At 42.4% G+C, this 19,216-nt stretch overlaps 2 protein-coding genes across 7 annotated transcripts in view; both read left to right on the top strand.

Annotated features, from left to right (window-relative positions):
- The first annotated feature begins 649 nt into the window (after nucleotides 1-649).
- Nucleotides 650-12,827, top strand: eif4ba (eukaryotic translation initiation factor 4Ba). Of its 4 annotated transcripts, none has more exons than XM_030420476.1 (15): nucleotides 650-782; nucleotides 2,808-2,954; nucleotides 5,615-5,820; nucleotides 6,256-6,372; nucleotides 6,567-6,621; nucleotides 6,730-6,870; nucleotides 7,261-7,392; nucleotides 7,553-7,717; nucleotides 7,957-8,251; nucleotides 8,372-8,460; nucleotides 8,658-8,919; nucleotides 9,028-9,065; nucleotides 10,845-10,974; nucleotides 11,404-11,476; nucleotides 11,739-12,827. In XM_030420476.1, exons 1-15 carry the CDS (start codon nucleotides 770-772, stop codon nucleotides 11,814-11,816), a joined length of 1,941 nt encoding a protein of 646 aa, XP_030276336.1. In that variant the 5' UTR covers nucleotides 650-769; the 3' UTR covers nucleotides 11,817-12,827. The 4 variants fall into 4 exon arrangements, with proteins under 4 accessions (XP_030276336.1, XP_030276335.1, XP_030276337.1 ...); XM_030420475.1 differs by having other exon boundaries at nucleotides 651-782; nucleotides 7,954-8,251; XM_030420477.1 differs by lacking the exon at nucleotides 10,845-10,974 and having other exon boundaries at nucleotides 651-782; nucleotides 7,954-8,251.
- Nucleotides 12,828-16,274: 3,447 nt separating this feature from the next.
- Nucleotides 16,275-19,216, top strand: part of LOC115583779 (tensin-2-like) — a 32,174-nt gene continuing 29,232 nt past the window's right edge. Inside the window, exon 1 of one of the 3 annotated variants that reach the window (XM_030420957.1) lies at nucleotides 16,275-17,107. In XM_030420957.1, the coding sequence (XP_030276817.1) occupies nucleotides 16,985-17,107 (123 nt within the window). In that variant the 5' untranslated portion in view covers nucleotides 16,275-16,984. The remainder of the gene's footprint in view (nucleotides 17,108-19,216) is intronic. The other 2 variants (XM_030420955.1, XM_030420956.1) reach the window with 2 other exon arrangements.

The raw sequence follows: 19,216 nt of genomic DNA, 5'->3' as shown, positions 1-19,216 counted from the left end.
TTGGGGTGAATACTTATACATCGCAAAACAATGTTTTTTTTTAGTTAATTGACATCTATCTGTAGAAATATGTTTTCGATTGACTTCTTTTTTTTTTATTTATTTTTTTTACATTTTTGTATATTAACCATGATTCTATTTATAAAAGCAATAAAAAGGGAAAACATCCAATGGAGTGAATACTTTTCATAGGCACTGTATGTAACGCTATGATCCTATAACCTCTCACTGAGATTTACGTAGTGCAGAAACAAGTGATGGGGGGTTTGAGTAGCTTAGACAGAGACACCATTCATCCTGTGACAAGACTGTATCATCTGCGTGATTTTGAAGCTGTTGTTGCGTAAGTTAAAACTAATACATGGGGAACTTTTGGAAATGATAAACTTACAATCAATGGTTTTAAATTTTGAAAAAAGAAACTGAAAATATCTCAAAGACATATTTCATTCCCCTCATAGTTTAGTAGTCAAACACAAGCGAGTACATATTAGATTAAACATTAAAAGCTGCAGGTTTGTCCAAGAAGTCCAAGAATGTAGCAGCTATTAAAAACAGAGAAACAGATGATTAAGAAAAAGAGGTAGGGTTAGTTCAGTGAAACATACATGAGAAACTTTCATTCAAAGGAAACGTCAGTCAATGCAGTTGAAAGCAGATGTGAGAAAACAAACAAGGGAGGAGACGGGCCCGTGAACGCCGATGCGCGCTCCCGATAATAAACCTCTGACGCCTTCATCCGGGAACTACAACGAACTCGCTCTCCAACATGGCGGCGTCAGGTGAGGTTTATGAGGGTGAACGATCTTGGTCGGTTGGGGGGAATTTCAGCCGGTCACACTGCAATATAATTATTCACATTAAGTTTTGGGATTGTTAATGCCTCGTTTTAATGATTGGCGTCGGTGTCCGGCGCGCATAAGCAGGTTCGTCGGTTGTTTTGGCCCTGAAAAGACGCAACTGCTGGAGGAAGGCGAATGAACGAAGCTACGACTTGGCCAATCTGAAAATTTTAACCTACAGAGTACATGCGGTCTGTCCCTTCTAGACTGTTATTGTGTTGCTCGGGTTGTCCGCTTTGGAGTTAGCGCGGTATTACACGTATTGGACATTGTGTGACATGTTACGAAACGCTTCTAACTGCGTGCAGAGCTGGCACATTGTATGCCCGTAGCGGGGCTCGCCGTGGCGCTCAGAGCAGATAAGCATCGGGCGCAAGCGCGTTTCGTGGAGGAGGGGTTGGGCCGAGAAGTCCGGGCAGCCCGAGGAGTCTCCCCACGTGTGCAGTTAGACTCCCTGGTTTCGGTGTTTCATAAAACAGTGCAGCCGGGCCCGTTTGGTCCCAAACACTAACCCTGGCAGACTCACAACTTTGAGCCGTCCCATCCGGCCGGCCGAGTCCTGCTCCGATGATGGCGCACTTGGATCGTGGGCGCTGCGACGTGCGCTAGGCCCTAAAACCTAGCCCGCTAAGCAGGGATACTTCCCCCGTCAGCAGTCCTGTGCTGACTAAGCCCGCATCGGCATACGGACAAAAGCGACCTGCGTAGATAGCAAGCAAACTACAAACTGCGTGTTTAGCCTCGCAGTAGGAGTTGGCCCCGCTAAGTTAGCAGAAGTCAGGTCTGCCACAAGTCAACGTTACGCAGCTCCTAGCCTGCTAATGTCACATTAGCGTAGAGCCTCAGGAGGGCTACTGACTGGACAGTCTGTACATTTTATGTCTTTGGAGGTTACAGGCAGTCGAGGCCAGCTTGTTAGGCCTGTTGATAGTAAACAATGACTGAGCATTATGTACAACAAGAGTTGAAAGTGTTGTTGTCGCCCGTGCTGTTCTGTGTGTATGTGTGTGTAGGTTTTGTTACGATGTGTGCAAAGAATGTCCTGACAGCTGGGATTTTCACAATAAAGCTCACAGCCAGCTTTGTCGCTCCCCTTTTTCCTGCCACAGACCAAAACAAACCCGACCTGCTCTATGAGATGAGCCGTGTGACCTCCCTTTGCCAAATATTTACCATACCGGCATGATGGCATGAGTAGTGTTGTGCAACTCATTGATTCAGACTTCAGGGTGCGCTCCTTGAAAATCCAAGTGAACAGGCCGGCCCAGTGGCGTGAACATGCTGCAGTAATTGCACCTGATTCTTGGACCTGAACAAGCCTCTTCTGGCCTGCAGCACAGTGGCAGTTGTACAGGCACACCACTCCCCGTGTACTTACTGCCCAACAGGAAAATCAGTCGTTGTTTTTGTTATCACATACACATCGCAATCCCCTTATCTGGCTTGGCTGGACAACATCGCGCACTACAAACAGTGTTTGTGTCTGCGGAGATGCAGCTGCCCGCATTAGTGGACTCTCTCTCACACACACACACACAAAAGACTGTGTTGTTGGTGTGTACAGAATGACTTTTTAAGTGGTGCTGAGTTTCACTGCTTTAATGACTACATTTTGGAGCATTCCACTGGGAGTTGTGGTTGAAAATGGTAGTTGAAATGTATCAGAAGCCAGTGAAGCCATTCTGACATAACAGTTTTGACACTCTAGTTATTAGATTTGTGCACATCATCTCTAACTTCCAGCACTGTTCCCAAACTCGATGTGTGTGCGTTGTGTAGGTATCTGTAGTGTTCTAAGCAAACAGCCTAAATGCTAATGAATATTCATTATATAACTATATAGTTGATACAGAAGGCTAGGGCTGTGAAGACTTCCCTGACAGACATCCTTAAGAGCAACAAATCCATAGTCTAGCATGTTTCCTCCATGACTGACTCTGTACTGTGTGTTTATCCCCTCTTTAGCTAAGAAGAAGAATAAGAAGGGGAAGACCCTCACTCTGACTGACTTCCTGGCAGAGGACAGTCCTGGAGGAGGCAGCAGCGCGCCCCCCAGCTACCCGACCAAGTCAACTAGCTGGGCAGATGAGACTGATGACCTGGAGGGCGATGGTGAGCAGCAGCAATGTACACACATTGACTTTACAAAAGATGAAGGACTAAATGTTTGCAAGTTAAACACTGTCTTTTGTCAAGTTGAGGAGGACAAATGAAAAAGCGTTGGAAGAATGCAGTCAGACTGGTCGTTCCAACCTTTGTTCTGTGACACTTAACTAAATGTAAAATGAGCAGCAACATTTTAGTTACATATGTAACTGTGCTGTGGCTGAACAGTGTTAGTCTTCTTTACAGGTCTGTAGCTGTAAAATTTGGTAACAATTTTATAGTTAGAATATGCCCATCGGAAGTCATCTCGTATGAGAATGAGACTTGTTTCCTCTAAATATAAACAATGCTCTGAGACGGCTATTATAACTAGTCTACTTAAATAATACAATAATATACAATAATAAATGAGGATACAATAATAAATGAGGAAATACTTTCTGAATGACAACCTAACTACGTATGGGAAAACTTTTGCAGCTTATTATTGAACCGTTCAGCCGGAGGCATTGCTTTTTGCGACGTAATACATTGGGTCTGTTTCAGTAACCTTTGCCAACTTTGAACTTGCCACTGCAGTGTTTTGAAAGGAATCCACTAACTTGCCTTTGTAGAGTTAGGATGGCCTTTATGAATATTGAATGTGGGTTATTTTCTGAGGTTTCAATGTTAAATTGTAAATGAATCATTAACTGGGCTCCAGGTGAAGTGATTGCACTTGTGTAATCATCTATCCTAGCCTAATTTACATGCACCCAACAATACATTTTAATGTAATACCATAACTTGGTTGCTGTTTTTATACCCAGTTTGTGTCTGCCAAAAATATATTTTCATACATTTTCTTTATTCTGACCTTCTGAATATCAGGTGCATCTGTGCCACCAGTCATAATGTTTTGTTGCACCCAAGAGCCCTGATTTAAAACCCCATTAAAAGGTGATCAATCAATTTTGCAAAGAAACTAAAATCCCATTTCCAAGGTATTACATTTTATAGCTTGTTTTCTATATCTATCTATCCATCTATCTAGAGAGATAGACAGAGATATAGATAGAGATAGATAGATAGATAGATATCTAACTATATCTCTATATCTATCTATATATCTCTATCTATCTCTTTCTCTCTCTTTCGCTCTCTCTCTCTCTCTCCCTCTCCCTCTCCCCTCCCCCCCCTCCCTCCCTCCCTCCCTGAGGCTCTCTGAGACAAAAACTATATGTTTCACAAGAAAGCCAAGCCAGCACCCCTCAGATTTATCTTGTGAGCCTTTGGAGGGGCCGACCTCTAGGTTGGGAAACACTGGATGAAACTACCTAATAGTACATAAAGTAATTACAGCTACAACAGAATTGATGCAATGTTAATAATCTAATGATAAATGATCTAATAACAGATCAGTCACAGGGTCAATTTTTTACTGAACAAGTTTTACTTTTGATACTTCTAGCTGATAATAATGTACTTTAGTCGGAGTGCAGGACATTTACCTGTTGTGGAGTACTTTTACATTGTTGTATTGCTACTTTGACTTCAGTAAAAAATTAATACTTCTTCCACCCCTGGGTATTTAATTTAGGGAGTTCCTACATGGCATGCCTCATCTGAAGCTAACCAAAGTTTAATATATTTCTTTTTTTTTTTTTTTTTTTTTTTTATTCATCAAACACTGGTTTCTTTCTAATATACCTCACACTGATGAGGCGTTGCCACAAAATTTTTTGTGCTACCTTACAATCAATATATAGTAAAAGTGCTGATGTAACCAAGTGTGACTGGAAGTGGCAATGAAGTCTTAAAATGTATGGAAAGGTTCTAGGAAAAAAAGATCTCAAAAGATATTAAATGTAACTTCAGGATTGGTTTGGCTAGTTTCAAACCTAACACTAATCATTGATGGGGGGTATATTGCAAGTTTCATCATGATATGATGCAACTCTTTTTCAACAATAAGATATTTGACGATATCACAAAGTCTGCCACGATATACAATTTTAATTCAATACAGGGACCTGCCATCGATATGAGATATCATATCCCATTTAACACAATCAGTTAGATATATATCAACTCACAAACAGTAACTATAAAATATGATTTTATTGCTGAACATTTCAATGGAAACATGATTTTATCAATGGTTCCAGACATTTAAATGGAAAATAATCAAGAATTTTTAATGGAAAGAAGGCATTGTTTAGAAAGGAGTTGTGCATGGACAGAAACAATGACACAGACCTGCCACAGGAATTTCAAAATAAAGGTGTATCTTAACAATGGCGACAATATGAATCGATGTATTCACTTTGCATCAATGCTATTTGATCATTGATCACTGAATTGATATATCGAATACATTTGTTTTGGATTACTTAACTTTCTGCTGAACAAGGGCATGTGAAACTGGATGTCCCGTAAACTATTTGTCAAACTTGTTTCTTTGAATGGAAGTTTGGCATTTGCTGTTTTGTTTGTTTTTCAGTGTTTACATTTGTAGTGATGCATGAATCTTTCCATCATGATTCATTGTTGTGAAGTCTTAAGTTGCCATTTGCCTTTTTTGCATTTGTCAAAATAAAAGGACTCTATGAATTATGAATGTTGTTCAGTAGCCAAAATTATATATTTGGTTTGTAGTTATCTGAAAAGGTTCCTTTTCTCATCAGTCTCGACTTCATGGCACACGGAGGAGGATAGCTTCCGGGCACCGCCCATTGACCGGTCCATCCTGCCCACAGCACCTCGTTCGGCTCGTGAGCCCAATATTGACCGGTCCCGACTGCCCCGCAGCCCGCCTTACACGGCCTTCCTGGGCAACCTACCCTATGATGTCTCTGAGGAATCGATTAAAGACTTCTTCCGCGGCTTGGCAGTAGGTTTAGCAAGCAATCACACATGCAGTGTAGGGTGTGTAACATGCAGCATGTGGCGTACTGCTACTGCAACACTTTGTTTTGTAGGGCAACACAAACAATGGAATCCAAGTGAAACTTTGTTTCTCTCTTTACAAGACCTGTTAACAGTAACTCATCTATCTCAGATTTTAAATCTTGATATTAAGTATTTTAGTCCACATTGACTTACACTATATAACTTAACTAATTTGTCTCACTTAAGCTACTTGCAACAGTGCCGGTCACATTCCTGACCTGGACATTTTTATGGAAGGCAGATATTGATGACAGCTGTCTCCTCTGGCATTTCCTTCATCTCACAGTCTCCCCAGTTCACCTATATTTTTCCTTTGCATACTACTCTTTCTTTCAGGGCTGCACTCTCAGTTTCATGTTGTTGTCTTTATCTCCAGATCAGTGCAGTGCGTCTGCCTCGAGAGCCCAGTAACCCAGAGAGGCTGAAGGGCTTTGGCTATGCTGAATTTGATGATGTGGACTCCCTCCTGAGAGCCCTCAGTCTCAATGAGGAGGTGAGAGGATGCCACAAGAACTTGGTTTTATATTTTTTCATGTTTAACACCTGAAGTAGAACAAAGATACAAGAGTATGACTTTCCTTGTTGTTGATTTGCACAATAAAATATTCCATACCTCATAGAGAATCTTATAGAAATGTACACAGAGGAATCATTAAATCTTTGTCCCCTCTTTGTTCATACCAACAGAACCTTGGAAACCGAAGGATCCGTGTGGATATTGCTGATCAGTCTAATGATAAAGGTACGTTGCTAACCTTCCTTGCTGTGAGAGCAAACAGGAGTATAACCTTCATCCTTCACATGCTATAATTAAACTTGACACATCCTCTTGTTTGTCTTCACACCTCAGAGAGAGACGGAGGTATGGGCAGAGACAGGGGTGGACGGATGTCGGACATGGGTCCTGACAAGACAGACACTGACTGGAGGGCTCGGCCCACTGTAGAGGCTGATGATGGACCTCAGAGGAGAGATGATGCCTTTGGAGAAAGTGAGTCTTTTGTTTGTGCCTCAACATCCACATTTTACCCAGGATAATTCAGTGAGCAGTTCTTGACAGAAGGGTACAGTTTTTTAACATTAGATCTTTAAGTCCCAATATAACTATTTTAATGTCTTAGAGAAAAAATAAGAATAAAAAAAATAAGATGGGAATTATATCATTTTAAAGCAAACTAACTTGTTCAAAAGTGTCCAAACTGACCCTTAGAAAAATGTCAAAAGATTTTCCCTGATTGGGCTAGAGGGTGTTGCTTATTCAAAAATGTTGATTTGTCAGCAAACAGTTGTGCATTTCTTCCTTTTAAACTTTGTGACAAACAGTCAGGCCAACAGTTCATTAGCAGAGGAAACAGAATTGTAACCATTCTGATTCTTGCAGGATCACGGGACCGTTATGAGTCGGATCGTTACAGAGATGGGCCACGGCGGGACAATGACCGCTATGACGGAGGAAGAGATCGCTACCGGGATCGTTATGACGACCGGGACCGCAGAGACTTCGATAGAGGAGGTGTGTTATTCTGCTTGTTTGGAACCAGGGTTCAGACTTGGGTCCACCCGGTCGTTGTTTGGCAGTAACCTTCATCTTGGCCATCGTGACCAAATCTTTGATTCCTCGAAATTAATTTCTCAAAATGATGAATATTTATCTTTCGCTCCTCTCCTTCTAGGTTTTGACTCACGTGGTGGTGGTGGAGGTCGTCGGGCCTTCGGCAGCGGCTTCCGCCGCGATTATGACGACAGTCGGGGTAGCAGTGATCGCTATGGGGACCGGGATCGATATGGCGAACGCGAAGACAGGTTCGAGAGACGGGATGAGAGACGTGAGGAGAGAGGTGAGAGTTCAATTTATAAACACTATCTGGTGATTGGTTACATTTGGCAATTAATATGGTAAAACTGCCACAAATTCAATTAATAGAATGTAGTCATTTTGAAAGCTAAATTATATTGACATATATTTACACTCTTAAGAATGTTTTTTTGTAAAGGGGTAGGGCTGGACTGTGCTGACACTATGGGAACATATTCACAGCCACTTAATTCCATTTTAATATTATCCTTGTTACAGCAGCTCCTCAGCAGAGACCCAAATTGAACCTCAAGCCCCGTAGTGTGCCCAAGGAGGAAGAAGGCAGTGGTGGCGGTGGCGGCAGCAGTGGAAGCGGCGGCGGTGGTGGTGGCACTTCCCCAGCTGCAGCTCCGAGCTCCGGCAGCAGGGCCTCATCCATCTTCGGAGCGGCCAAGCCAGTTGACACGGCAGCCAAGGAGAGGGAGGTAGAGGAGAGGCTGAAGAAACAGGAAGAGAGGCTGCAGAGGCAGCTGGAGGAGGACAAAGGCCGGGGACCTGAGAGAAAGCTGAGAGATAGGTCAGGGACTGACACTTAATGAGTTTGTGTTATGAAGTCACTTGAATTTTTCTTGTTTTAGGAGGCGTTTATATTATTTAGGCTCAAATACATTTCAAATGTATTTTCAACAACTTTCAGGGATCCAAGTTGGCGCACTGAGGAATCTCATACTCAGCGATCTCGCACAGGAAGTGAGTCTTCACAGCAAGGAAGCACTTCAGGAAGAGGTAAATATTCAACCTCTTTTATTTCCCTTTTTTTTATTGTGTCTAAAAATTGTTTTCTTCCTTTGCACTGGTAGGAAGAAAATACACATTTTACAAAACAACCAAGACAAAACACTTTAAATGTAGAATATCTCATCAGCTGGTAAAATAATTCAGTGATGTAAAACAGTAGGAAACAACATCTTTTCATCCACTAGGCTCCCAGTGTCGAGATAGTGAGCGCTCTGGGGAGAATGAGGTCTTCAGTGGGAGAGAAGGTGAGCCCTCCTCCCCTGGGACCTCCCCACTGCCCCCCTCTAGCAACTCCTCCAAGGAGCCCCTGAAGGTGATGCCCGCACCTCCCCCCAAGGAGAACGCCTGGGCCAAGAGAAGTGCAGCAAGCACAGGCTCCTCTGATGGTGATGGACGACCTCCCGTCTCTCCTGTGTCCCCAAGTGGTTCAGCTCCTCCCAAGCTCAGGTGAGAACACACTCTGTTAGGAAGCTCCACACACAGAATTGGCTTGTAGACACTTGTCTGTGTGTTTCCTTAGACCTGTTCCTGACTATTGTTAATTTCTCTCTCTAGCTCCATAAATTCTGCAGATGAAAGAGGATCTGGGAAAGGTAAGTCTTACTGATAAGTGCTAGGCACAAACCAAACCTCAGTGTAGGCCATGAATACAACCAAACAAACTATGTCAAAGTGGATCTTGCACGTAAATATTAAAGAACTCACATAAACAAAGAATACATTAATTTAAACAAAAAATACTTAATTATGCATCCATAATGGCGACCTTGGAAATTCTAAGTCAACAGCCACATCAGCAATCCTGTGAGACTGTACAGGTCATTACACACAAGAAAATTCAAATGATGGATAATGCAAACCCATTTTAGGACAACTTAAACTCTTAGAGGCTCGGCTCTAAATGGTCAGACTTGACTCTGCTTTCATCAGCTTCCGCTTTCCTTTGGCTCATCTTTGCTTAAAGCTAAAAGCTAACTGTAGCATATTAACATTGATGCTATTTGATGTTAACCAACAAACAACATGTAGAATGGGTAATTTTATCTCAAGTTCATAGTCATGTCATTAACTAAAGTGTTGGTTGTGTGGGGATTTTTTGTCTAGTCATAGTTTAAGTTTTGAGCATAGCAGAGTCATTAGGATTAATCTCCTGGACTCTATTAACTGTATACCATGACAGTCCAATAGTCTAATAATATGTTTTTACATTTGTAATTCTCTGACGTACACACCAACTGTCATCTCCAGAGCTTCAGTGCTAGCCTGGCAACAGTTTTCTACTCAATCTGTGTAGATTGTTTCCAAATTATTTTGTAAATATTTGACAGGTTTAAAAATGTAAAGCCAGGTCGGTGCTTTTAAGGTGAGAAATTATAGGGTGTGAAAAATTCTGATATCAATATATTGGCCAGTAAAAACACTTTTTGCATTAGCCTAAAATGTGGTTATCAAACAACAAATGTTGTCCAGAATGACATCACTGCACCAAAACTGTAAACATCACTAGAAACTGAATCATCTAAAATCACCCCAGTCATCTTTTTCTGCCTAAAAATCTCTAAAGTTTTTCATATCGTACAAGAAAATGCAGATACCGACAAATCTGTGATTGGCCAATGTCAGTCAATGATATTGGTGGGGCTCTATTCAAAATTTACGCTGTGTCCTTCTGTTTTTTCCTTGTTCATTGTGGACTTGCTTGACAGCTTCGGTTGTGGCTCTGCTTCAAAAAGTTGCTCTTTAAAGCCATTTGCACACTTTCTTCTTATGGTGATTTGCACTGAAATGCTGATACGGTTTGAGAGTCATTCAGTAAAGTCCATAGAAGATCAAACTTCACTATACAGACAGGAGTCAATTCCTTTATAGATATATTATACAAGTTATAATAGAGAATCCCAGTGTTTTCATCAAGACTTGCTCTCTTACATGTGGTCTAGTAGCAGCTGTTACTTTTCACACCACTACACATCTGTGTCATGATGGACATATTTGGCAAAGTGAGGCCGTGTCTGATAGGAGCAGGTCATGAGCTCATCTTCCTGCGGAGAGGATTTATTAAGAGGCTAGCGCAAAAGTAAGTCTCACATCATCTCTATACAAGTAATGACAGTCTCAAGCAATCTGGCCAAATGTGAAAACAATGAACATTTTCGTTGTCTGTTGTCAGAATTGTTTTAGTAACTTTTGGCACACCTTTGAAGCCAGTATCAAATTTAGGAGCTCAGCTTGCATTCAAGCAGTTGCGCACCTCTCATTTGGCCCTCCATCAGTGACTAACACATTTTGAATCCAACCCAGTGGCGTTTTATGCTGCAGTGTGTTGTGAGTGTGGTCTACTGTCCACTCAACTGTCTGGCTTCTCCTTTAAGATGAGAACAAGGCTGACTGTGTGCGTCGGGACCGGGGGCCCCCACGAGCACGAGGGGGGCCTGCAGGGCCTGGAGCAGGGCGGGGCCGAGGAGAGGGGCCCAACAGAGACCGAAGAAAGGAGGCAGACAGGTCAGCCATCCAAAGCTAGCAGCTCCAGTTCTTTAATGAGACAGGGAGGACATTTAACGGGCATCTGTGAAGAGTGGCCTATGCTCAGTTACACAACCGATGACACCAGGAGTGTCACATTTGAATGCTTTACCTTACAGTCTTCATAATGGAGCACGGGAAATGATGAATTCCAGTGCATAAACGTCAACAGCACAACATAAATAACATCTTAATTTTGGGATATTTTTATTTGATGTTTTCTTCTGAAAATGAGGACTGAGCACAGTGTGAACTGAGTGCCAAGCAGCTTGTAGATTTGCTAATCTCCAGATGATAAAAATGAGCAGAATTTGTGCTCCTGTAGTTTGTCTTGTTAGCTGCGTGTTTAAGGATTCAGCGCTGAGCTCTGCTGATCAATTTTAAGCTTGGTGTTAATACTGATTGTAGGAAGGATAACAGAAGAGACCGAGACTCCAGACCACCTCCAGAGCCAAAGAAATTCGAAGAAACCCCAACCCCCGTAAGTGCATCACTGCCTAAATGTAGTCAGACTGATGTCACCAAAATTACTCTTCATTAAAGACTTTCCCAAAAGCCATATTTTACTAGAAACATCCCTTTTAATAGTAGATAAACAGCCCATCATCAGTCATAGAGTAATTACCCCTAATGTTCTTACTCCTTGAAAAAACTGAAATCTTTTCTCTTGGGTACTCTATACTTGTTTAGCATTCAAAGCTACTATGCTGATCCTGGTCCTGTTTTGTTTTCACCTTTTTCAGAAGTTCAGCTCAGCCAGTAAGTACGCCGCTTTGCTAATGGATGGAGACCAAGGAGACGATGCAGAGGACGTAGAATAAAGGGGAAAATAACGAGACAAGGCCTGAAGGCTCAAGACGAGGAGACGACGAACGCAAAAAAAAAATCTCACATAGCTTATGAAAAAAAACTTCGTACATGGAAGAGGCTCCTGGGAGGAGATCGCTCCCTCCCTTCTTTCCTCCTACAAACCTGTCCTTTACTTTCAAAACTCCCACCCACCCCCCCTTACCTCCATCCCCTCTCCCTCCTCCCTCCCTCCCCCCTTCCCCACCGTCAAGACTATTCAGGTTCTGAAGAATAGTCACATACTGGACTTGTTTTTAAATGGAAAAAAGGAGTAGCTGACATATGGCAAAGTGATGGATAACATTGAATTAATTGTAATAAATAAATGAAAAAGTGGGGAAAAAATGAATTTGTATATTTGTGGATTGCGGGTGTGGTGAGATTGCATTACGAGAGGATACCTAGTTTTAGCAAGTGGAACCTGTTTTTGTTTTTTTTGACGGACTCGCATAATTCCTAGGTAAAATGCAATTATGGATTATAAGGTACTTTAGTTTGGTATTATAGAATTATTAAAAAAAAACAATCGCCAGGAAATTAGTCAAGTCTTCCAATATTAACAGTCGTGAATGATGAGACTGGTTATTAATTTAAAAACATTTATCAATCATATTTGCATCATTCACCAAATAATTGATTGAAATGGTTCTAAAGTGATTCAGAGGGTATTAGAGAGGACTGTGGAATACATAGACTATTTGTATTTTGAGACTGACAGAAAAACATCCAGCACATGATTCTCACCCAGAGAATTCATTGCGTTCCATTACCATCATCCCCCATCACTGTACAGATGTCTCTTACTTCTACATCTTCTGACGAAATAATCGAAATGATAGGCTCAGTGTCCACGCATCTGAAAGTTTCTCCACAAAAAGTATGAGTATTTGGGGAAAGTGTGGAGTAAGGTGTAAGGATTTCCATGAAGTTACATGAACTTGTCTTCCAATTGCAATAAATTGGGGTCATTATGTACTTTCAAATAGTATGTGGTCATTGTATATGTATGCCTTACTGAAGGGATTCAAGGCTTGTTTATTCAGAGGTTAAAGTTTACAGACGAGCCAAACTGTCTTTGTTGCCTGTATAAACCCGACCGGGCCATATACACTGAAGTGACAGCTAGACATTTTAAATTCACTGTGTCAGTCACAGGACGGCGACTTGCATCGCTTTTATGTGCAGAAACAACAAAGTATCTTTCCTGTGTTTACTGTTCTTCCGGTGTGGTCTGTGAGACGGGCAGTTTTCACAGTATTTCTTCAGCCTTGACCTCCTGCTGAGGGCCGGACTCCTGGTGGCAGCTGGTTAGGATCCTGCTGAGCTGTGCATCGCAAACACATGCACGCACACACACAAGCAGAGGGCACCCTCTGTGCCGTAAGACAGGACTCCTGTAGACCTCTCAGCTATTCCATCAGTACACATCACCATACTTGAGACTTTGAGTACCTTCAAATATAGATTTTTAAGGGTTTTTAATATAGCCTATCATTAAATCATTGGTATGTTTTAAAGCTCATGAATTGCTTGCTTCATTGCTGTTGGAAAGTAGCAGTGTGTTTGTTCTCAGAGCATTGTGTATATTAGAGTGGGCACTGAGGGAGTCTGAAGTGTGAGATGGAAAGATCGTGTCATACAAAGTTTATATGCTAAATTAAAGGTGTCATGTGTAAGGATTAAGCACCTGTTGAATCCAGAACAAGTTGTAGGCAGCGTACTGCTAGACTAATTGCTTACTTACGATTTTGGCAAACCAGGATAATGGTGCTGTTTGCACTGCTTACACCAGGACCGGTTGGAGCTAGCTGGTTAGCGTGCTAACTTTGTTATGTATCTTTGCAACAGTACATAGACGTCAAAACATCAGAACTTTTGCTCACATTCTGCTGATGATTTTTAGTCAATCTTTTCAGTGTTTTAAACACAAATTTCTACATATTGCACCTTTAAATCAATGATAGTCTGAAAACTACAAAAGATTACGGTGCGTTATTTTATCACCATCTCTGTGAACAGTGGCAGTAATGAGAAACTTTTAAGAAATATAAAGACTTGTACCCAAATTCCCTTAATTTAGGATTAAAAATGGGTAAAGGTGTGTAAATGTCATGTTATTGCTCAGTTTGTGTTCAGCAGTGGGATAACCAGTAACATTACTAAAGTACTGTGATCAAGTACACTTAGGAAGTTCTACATGTTTTGTGATTGTATGCTGTCTAATACTCCACTACTGTCATTTGATCGCTTTAATGACTAATTACTGCACAAATCCTAATGTTGTCAATTAAACTGCTCACACGTGCATTAAGTAGTGTATTGCCCCTCCCCACACCAACTACAACTTAACAGTGCTGCTGACACAGTGATGCATCTGTAGTAATCAAATAACATAACACATGATAACACTGAGAGGAGCTGTTGCGATGCAGAATGAGCGCTTTTGAGACGTTATAAACTGCAACTATACATGTAATTCAGGACTTCTACTCGCAAGGATTTTTACCTTCTGGTAGTTAATTTTAGTTCACCCAAACCTGTAAATTCAGTCATTATCTTCTCAGCCCCATGCTGATGGGAGGTCAAATGCACAAAACATTTCTGGAGCTTCATGGAGCAGCATGGGGCTCAAAAGCTAACAACTGAATTTTGATATTGGTTGAACTTATCCTTTAAGATCTGAAAACTTCCTCCACTGTCATTAAAAAGAGGGCTGCATCTCAGAGTTTACACGAGTGTGTGTGCTCTTACTCACCCACCCTCCCACCGCCACCCCTGTTGCCATGTGAATCAGCAGCTGGTCCACACAGGAGGGTCCTTCTTTCCTCCACTTCAGGTTACAACATTTCTGGGCTTTGCGTCACACACATCCCTGAGTGATGTATCAAGTGAATTGTCACACGATCGTGCGCTAATTTAATACAACAAATCTGTCATGGCTCAACACCATGCGTCTGCTGATGGGACTGTAACACAGAGGCATTTCTGGAGTAGCTGGAAATCTGAACTTATCCCCTTTTATTAAGGCGCAACGAGGGTTTGTCGCCTGATTTAGCCTCGCAGCCCCGGATTTGTCTCACATTAAACCAAAGGGCGCTTTGTATGGTCAAACATGGTTTTAGAAAGAGCTTATTGTTGGAGATTTTCCCCTCACAACCCCAAAACCTCCAGCTTAAAGCAGCATTTTGTCTGGAGAAGCCAGTCAGTTAGAGGAAATACAGTGTGTGTGTGTGTGTGTGTGTGTGTGTGTGTGTGTGTGTGTGTGTGTGTGTCTTACAGAGAGCATGCTGTACTCTACTAAGGAATTTAATGAGGGGAGAAGCAGATCTGAGATTTAAGCACAGAGCCTGTCATTGTTTTCATTTCAGTGGAGAGAGCAACAGAGGAAATTAATGTGGGGTGTCATGTGTCCCATCAGACTGGCAGTGTTGGGGTGTAGTTAAGTACATTTACTCAATTACTGTAGTAAAGCACAAATTTCTACTTGAGTGTTTCTGTTTTTCTGATAATTGATTCTTCACTCCATCACCTGTTGGAGGAAAATATTGTACTTTTTACTCCACTATATTTATTTGATGTCTTTAGTTACTTGTTACTCTGCACATTACATGCTGCATCAGAGCCAAAGGAGCACAAAAGACTCATTCCAATTATCAGAAAATTGCTGGATATTGGATCCAATAATCGCCATGGCCAAAAATCCTATTAAAACATAGTGTACAGTTTATACATATATGTAAATATATTTAGAATTGTCTTTTAAGTGATACTTAGGTACATTTAATATCCAAATACTTTATGCCATTTTACTCAAATATAGGTAACTTTATGGTGTAAGTAAAGTAATATTTTTGTTGATATCTTTACTTTTACTCAAGTATGAGTTACAACACTGCAGCAGCGATAAAATGTAATCAAGTACATTTACTCAAATACTGTACTTACGAACAACTTTGAGACACTCGAACTTTATTTAGTATTTCAATTTCCCGCTATTTTATTCTTCCACTCTACTGTATTTATTTGATTACTTTCGTTACTAGTTACTTAGTAGACTGTGACTGCGTCGGAGCCATGGTAGCACATTTTAGATTCGATTCTGACAATCGGAAAAATGCAGAAATACCAGATCAGATAATTGTCCAGGTCGATAATGGCAAGTAGTCTTTACATACCTGTACATATACAGTATGTTTAATTTCCTTTACTTGTACTTTTGAACTCTTGTACGTTATCTTTACTTTTACTCAAGTACGACTTTTGGATACTTATACAGCGCAGCTCCGGTTGTGAAGAAATAAACCCGGGGCGAGCAGATGGTTAAAAAGCCCTCGCTTCCTCCGAGCAAAGCTGAGAGGAGGGCGAAGTGGGATCAGGACTACAGTATGTTCACATAAAGTTGGAGAGTCTAGAGGGATGACGTGTGTGAAAGGAGCTCTATCTAATCACTCCCCCATGAGGAGGAAGAAGAGAGCGAGTGGGGCTGAAGTGAAGCCAAAGGAAAGGGGAAGGGCCTGACCATCAACAAGCCAAAACAGCTGCCCCCTTCTCCCCTGTGGAGAGACAGCAAGGGGAGCCTGATGGAGCGAGAGAGTGGGGAAGACAGGAGGGTCTGTGAGTGTGAGAGAGCGGCGTACGAGACATTTGAGGGCCTGTAGAGGCGAGGAGAAGGAGAAGGAGGTATTGGCAAGTGGAAAGAGGGAAGGGGGAAGGGGAAGAGAGAGAGGTGGCGAGTGTGTGCTTGCATGCTTTCAGGGTGAGGATAGCCAGGGAGCGAGGCACAGGGAGAGAGGGGGAGGAAGTGTGGAGGGTCCGTGCTCAGTGACACTTCTTGGAGGGGTTTGTAAGTGGAGAGGGGGGGAGAAAAGAAAAAAAGTCATCTGGGGTGGATTTCAAGGCAGGGACACAAGCTGTCAGAGAGAAGGGCAGAGGTGTGAGGAGTCACCGGGGGGAAGAGGGAGCATGTTGGAGAGGAAGACGTTAGCTGTCGCAGAAAAACATAAGGAGGCCCTTCAAAACATGAAGCGCTGAGAGGAGGAAAACCATCTGGAGTGAAGGCACTTGTCTGGAAGGAGCAGATAGGTTTTTTGGAGCTGAGGATATTAAAGCTACGAGGCAACAGAGGGGGACTGCTGGAGGTATGGGGTGCGTTCAAAGCACGAGCACTGGCAGGATGAAGAAACATGGACCTGTTGCTGACACAGGAGGGGTCCCCGTAAAGGCGGACCCCGAGGTACATCCTGAGATCCTTCAACTTGCTGAGGTGAGTCAATAACTTCTCCCGGGGAACTGTAAACATTACCTGGTTGTACGTGAACATTGCACTGTTGAATCCATTTGGAGCTCATGGGGAATATGTTTTAATTGTCATAATTTGTTGGAGCTGTAGAGGGTGCTTGGTAGATGTCCTTTGACTCCGCAGCGGAAGAAGCCACACTTTAATTGTCCCTCACTAAATCAACCAAAGGAATCCAAATAATTGAACCGCTACGTTTCCAAATTAGATGAAGCCTTTGACTCCAAATCAGTCCCCTTTTTCCTCCCTTACGAAATATTCCTCCTCTGTATCTGTGTCAGCATTAAGTGGATCAGGAGCTTCTCGTTCTGCACATGCTTGCATACCAGAGGATAAACATGTGTTTTGCAGGTCCCTTTTAGACCTGCACCACAAGCATGAATGGCACGCACTCGTATTGTTTGTAGATTTAAGTATTTTTGATTGCGATGCGTATAAATGTGTCACTCCTACTGGGTATGAAGGAATCAGTGGTAATGAGCGAGGGGGGAACACAGACAGTGGTGGACAATCTACTTGTTAATTACGTCCTTCGAGGGTCAGGGGTTCAAGAGGAAGTGGTATAAGTTACTGTCCGGTTCCGACCTGCCGTCTGCATGGCTGCTGCCTCTATTTAGGAACATGTATGGATTTAGGAGCAAACACGCAAAGCCCCTGGAGGACTTTTTAAAGAGACTAAAATAAAAAGTGTCTGTTGGTTTAGCACCAAGGCCACACAGCAGAATGTGTGTGATCTCACATGTCAGAGTAAATCACACTGTGGCCCGCCGTGTGTCAGAGGACAAAGAGAGAAAAGGAAATTGATTTCAAGTCAGGACACTTTATTTCAACTTCTGTGTTTTGCATACAACTGTACCTGGAACGTTACGTTATTAGTGTGATGTGAGTGTTGTTTGACACTGAGAGGTGAGTGAACCCCTGGAACAAAAACATTACTCAGATCACATGTGCCTTCAAATCCCCCAAAGCCCAGATTGTGTGTGCGCGTCTGTCTGAATTTCTTTGTGTGTGTGTGTGTGTGTGTGTGTGTGTGAGAGAGAGAGTGTGTGAGAGAGAGAGAGACCATGCCAAATTATGATAACATAGTCCCAACTGAATGGGTGGACTCTGCATTGGAGAGGAATGAAATATGTCATACATGCAAACAGTCCAGGAGTTCTGTCTGTGTGTAATTGTAGTGTGTTTACTTTTCTCAGTTTATGTCTTGCTCACATACACACAAACACACACACTCATTCCCGCACCTATTTTCAGCATTTTCATGGCTGTTTAGAGGTGACACCCCCTGCCCATGCAGGTTATAAATAACCTGCCAGAACCAGAGCATACCCCTGGCTCGCCACCTGCTCCTGTCCCTTCCTGAGTGGATCATGTGTGTGTGTGTGTGTGTGTGTGTATGTCTGTGTGTGTTCGAGGTTGTGGCTCCTGCTCTCCAGCATGTCATCACCACTGAGGTGTCACTGAAAAAAACACTCCTGCAGACCGAGGCATTTAGTGCTGAGGGGGTGTGTCACTGTACTCTGTATTCATTTACAATGTGTGAGTGTGTGTGTGTGTTGCAGCTGTATATTTTTTACCAAGTGAATTCGTTACCACCAGTTTGTATATTTCATTAAATGCGTGTCTTTGTGCATTCGGACACACCGCAAGAAATTTGTGAACCACCACTGCGGTCATGTAATTGTAAGCTTTGCCCTCCTCAGAGTGAGTGAGTGAAACTGTGATTTAATGAGACTCTCAGCTTTAGATGACTGTCCTACATTTACTTTGTCAGTATAACTGAGCTGTTTTGGAAAAAAACAGCCTTAAAACACTTCCCCTGCGGTCCTCACACAGTTATAAAAAGCTCTCGCAGCTACAGTCAGAAAGAAATCCATTATGCTGCTGCTGTCGGCTGCCTGACCCTCTACTCAACTCCGTGTTAGAAGTGTCTCTCCTCGGGCTCTCTGCAGTGGTCAGAGATGCTTGTGGAATGACATAGACGTTGGCTGCAAAACCCCAAATGGGGTGGGGTTCTTTAGTACTGCAATGCAACGCTGCAACGCTGCTGATAGTCACGGGAGCCTCCGGAGACCG

The sequence above is a fragment of the Sparus aurata genome, chromosome 6 (genome assembly GCF_900880675.1).
Source record: "Sparus aurata chromosome 6, fSpaAur1.1, whole genome shotgun sequence".
Lineage (NCBI taxonomy): Eukaryota > Metazoa > Chordata > Actinopteri > Spariformes > Sparidae > Sparus > Sparus aurata.
This window is presented reverse-complemented; position numbering and strand designations above follow the sequence as displayed.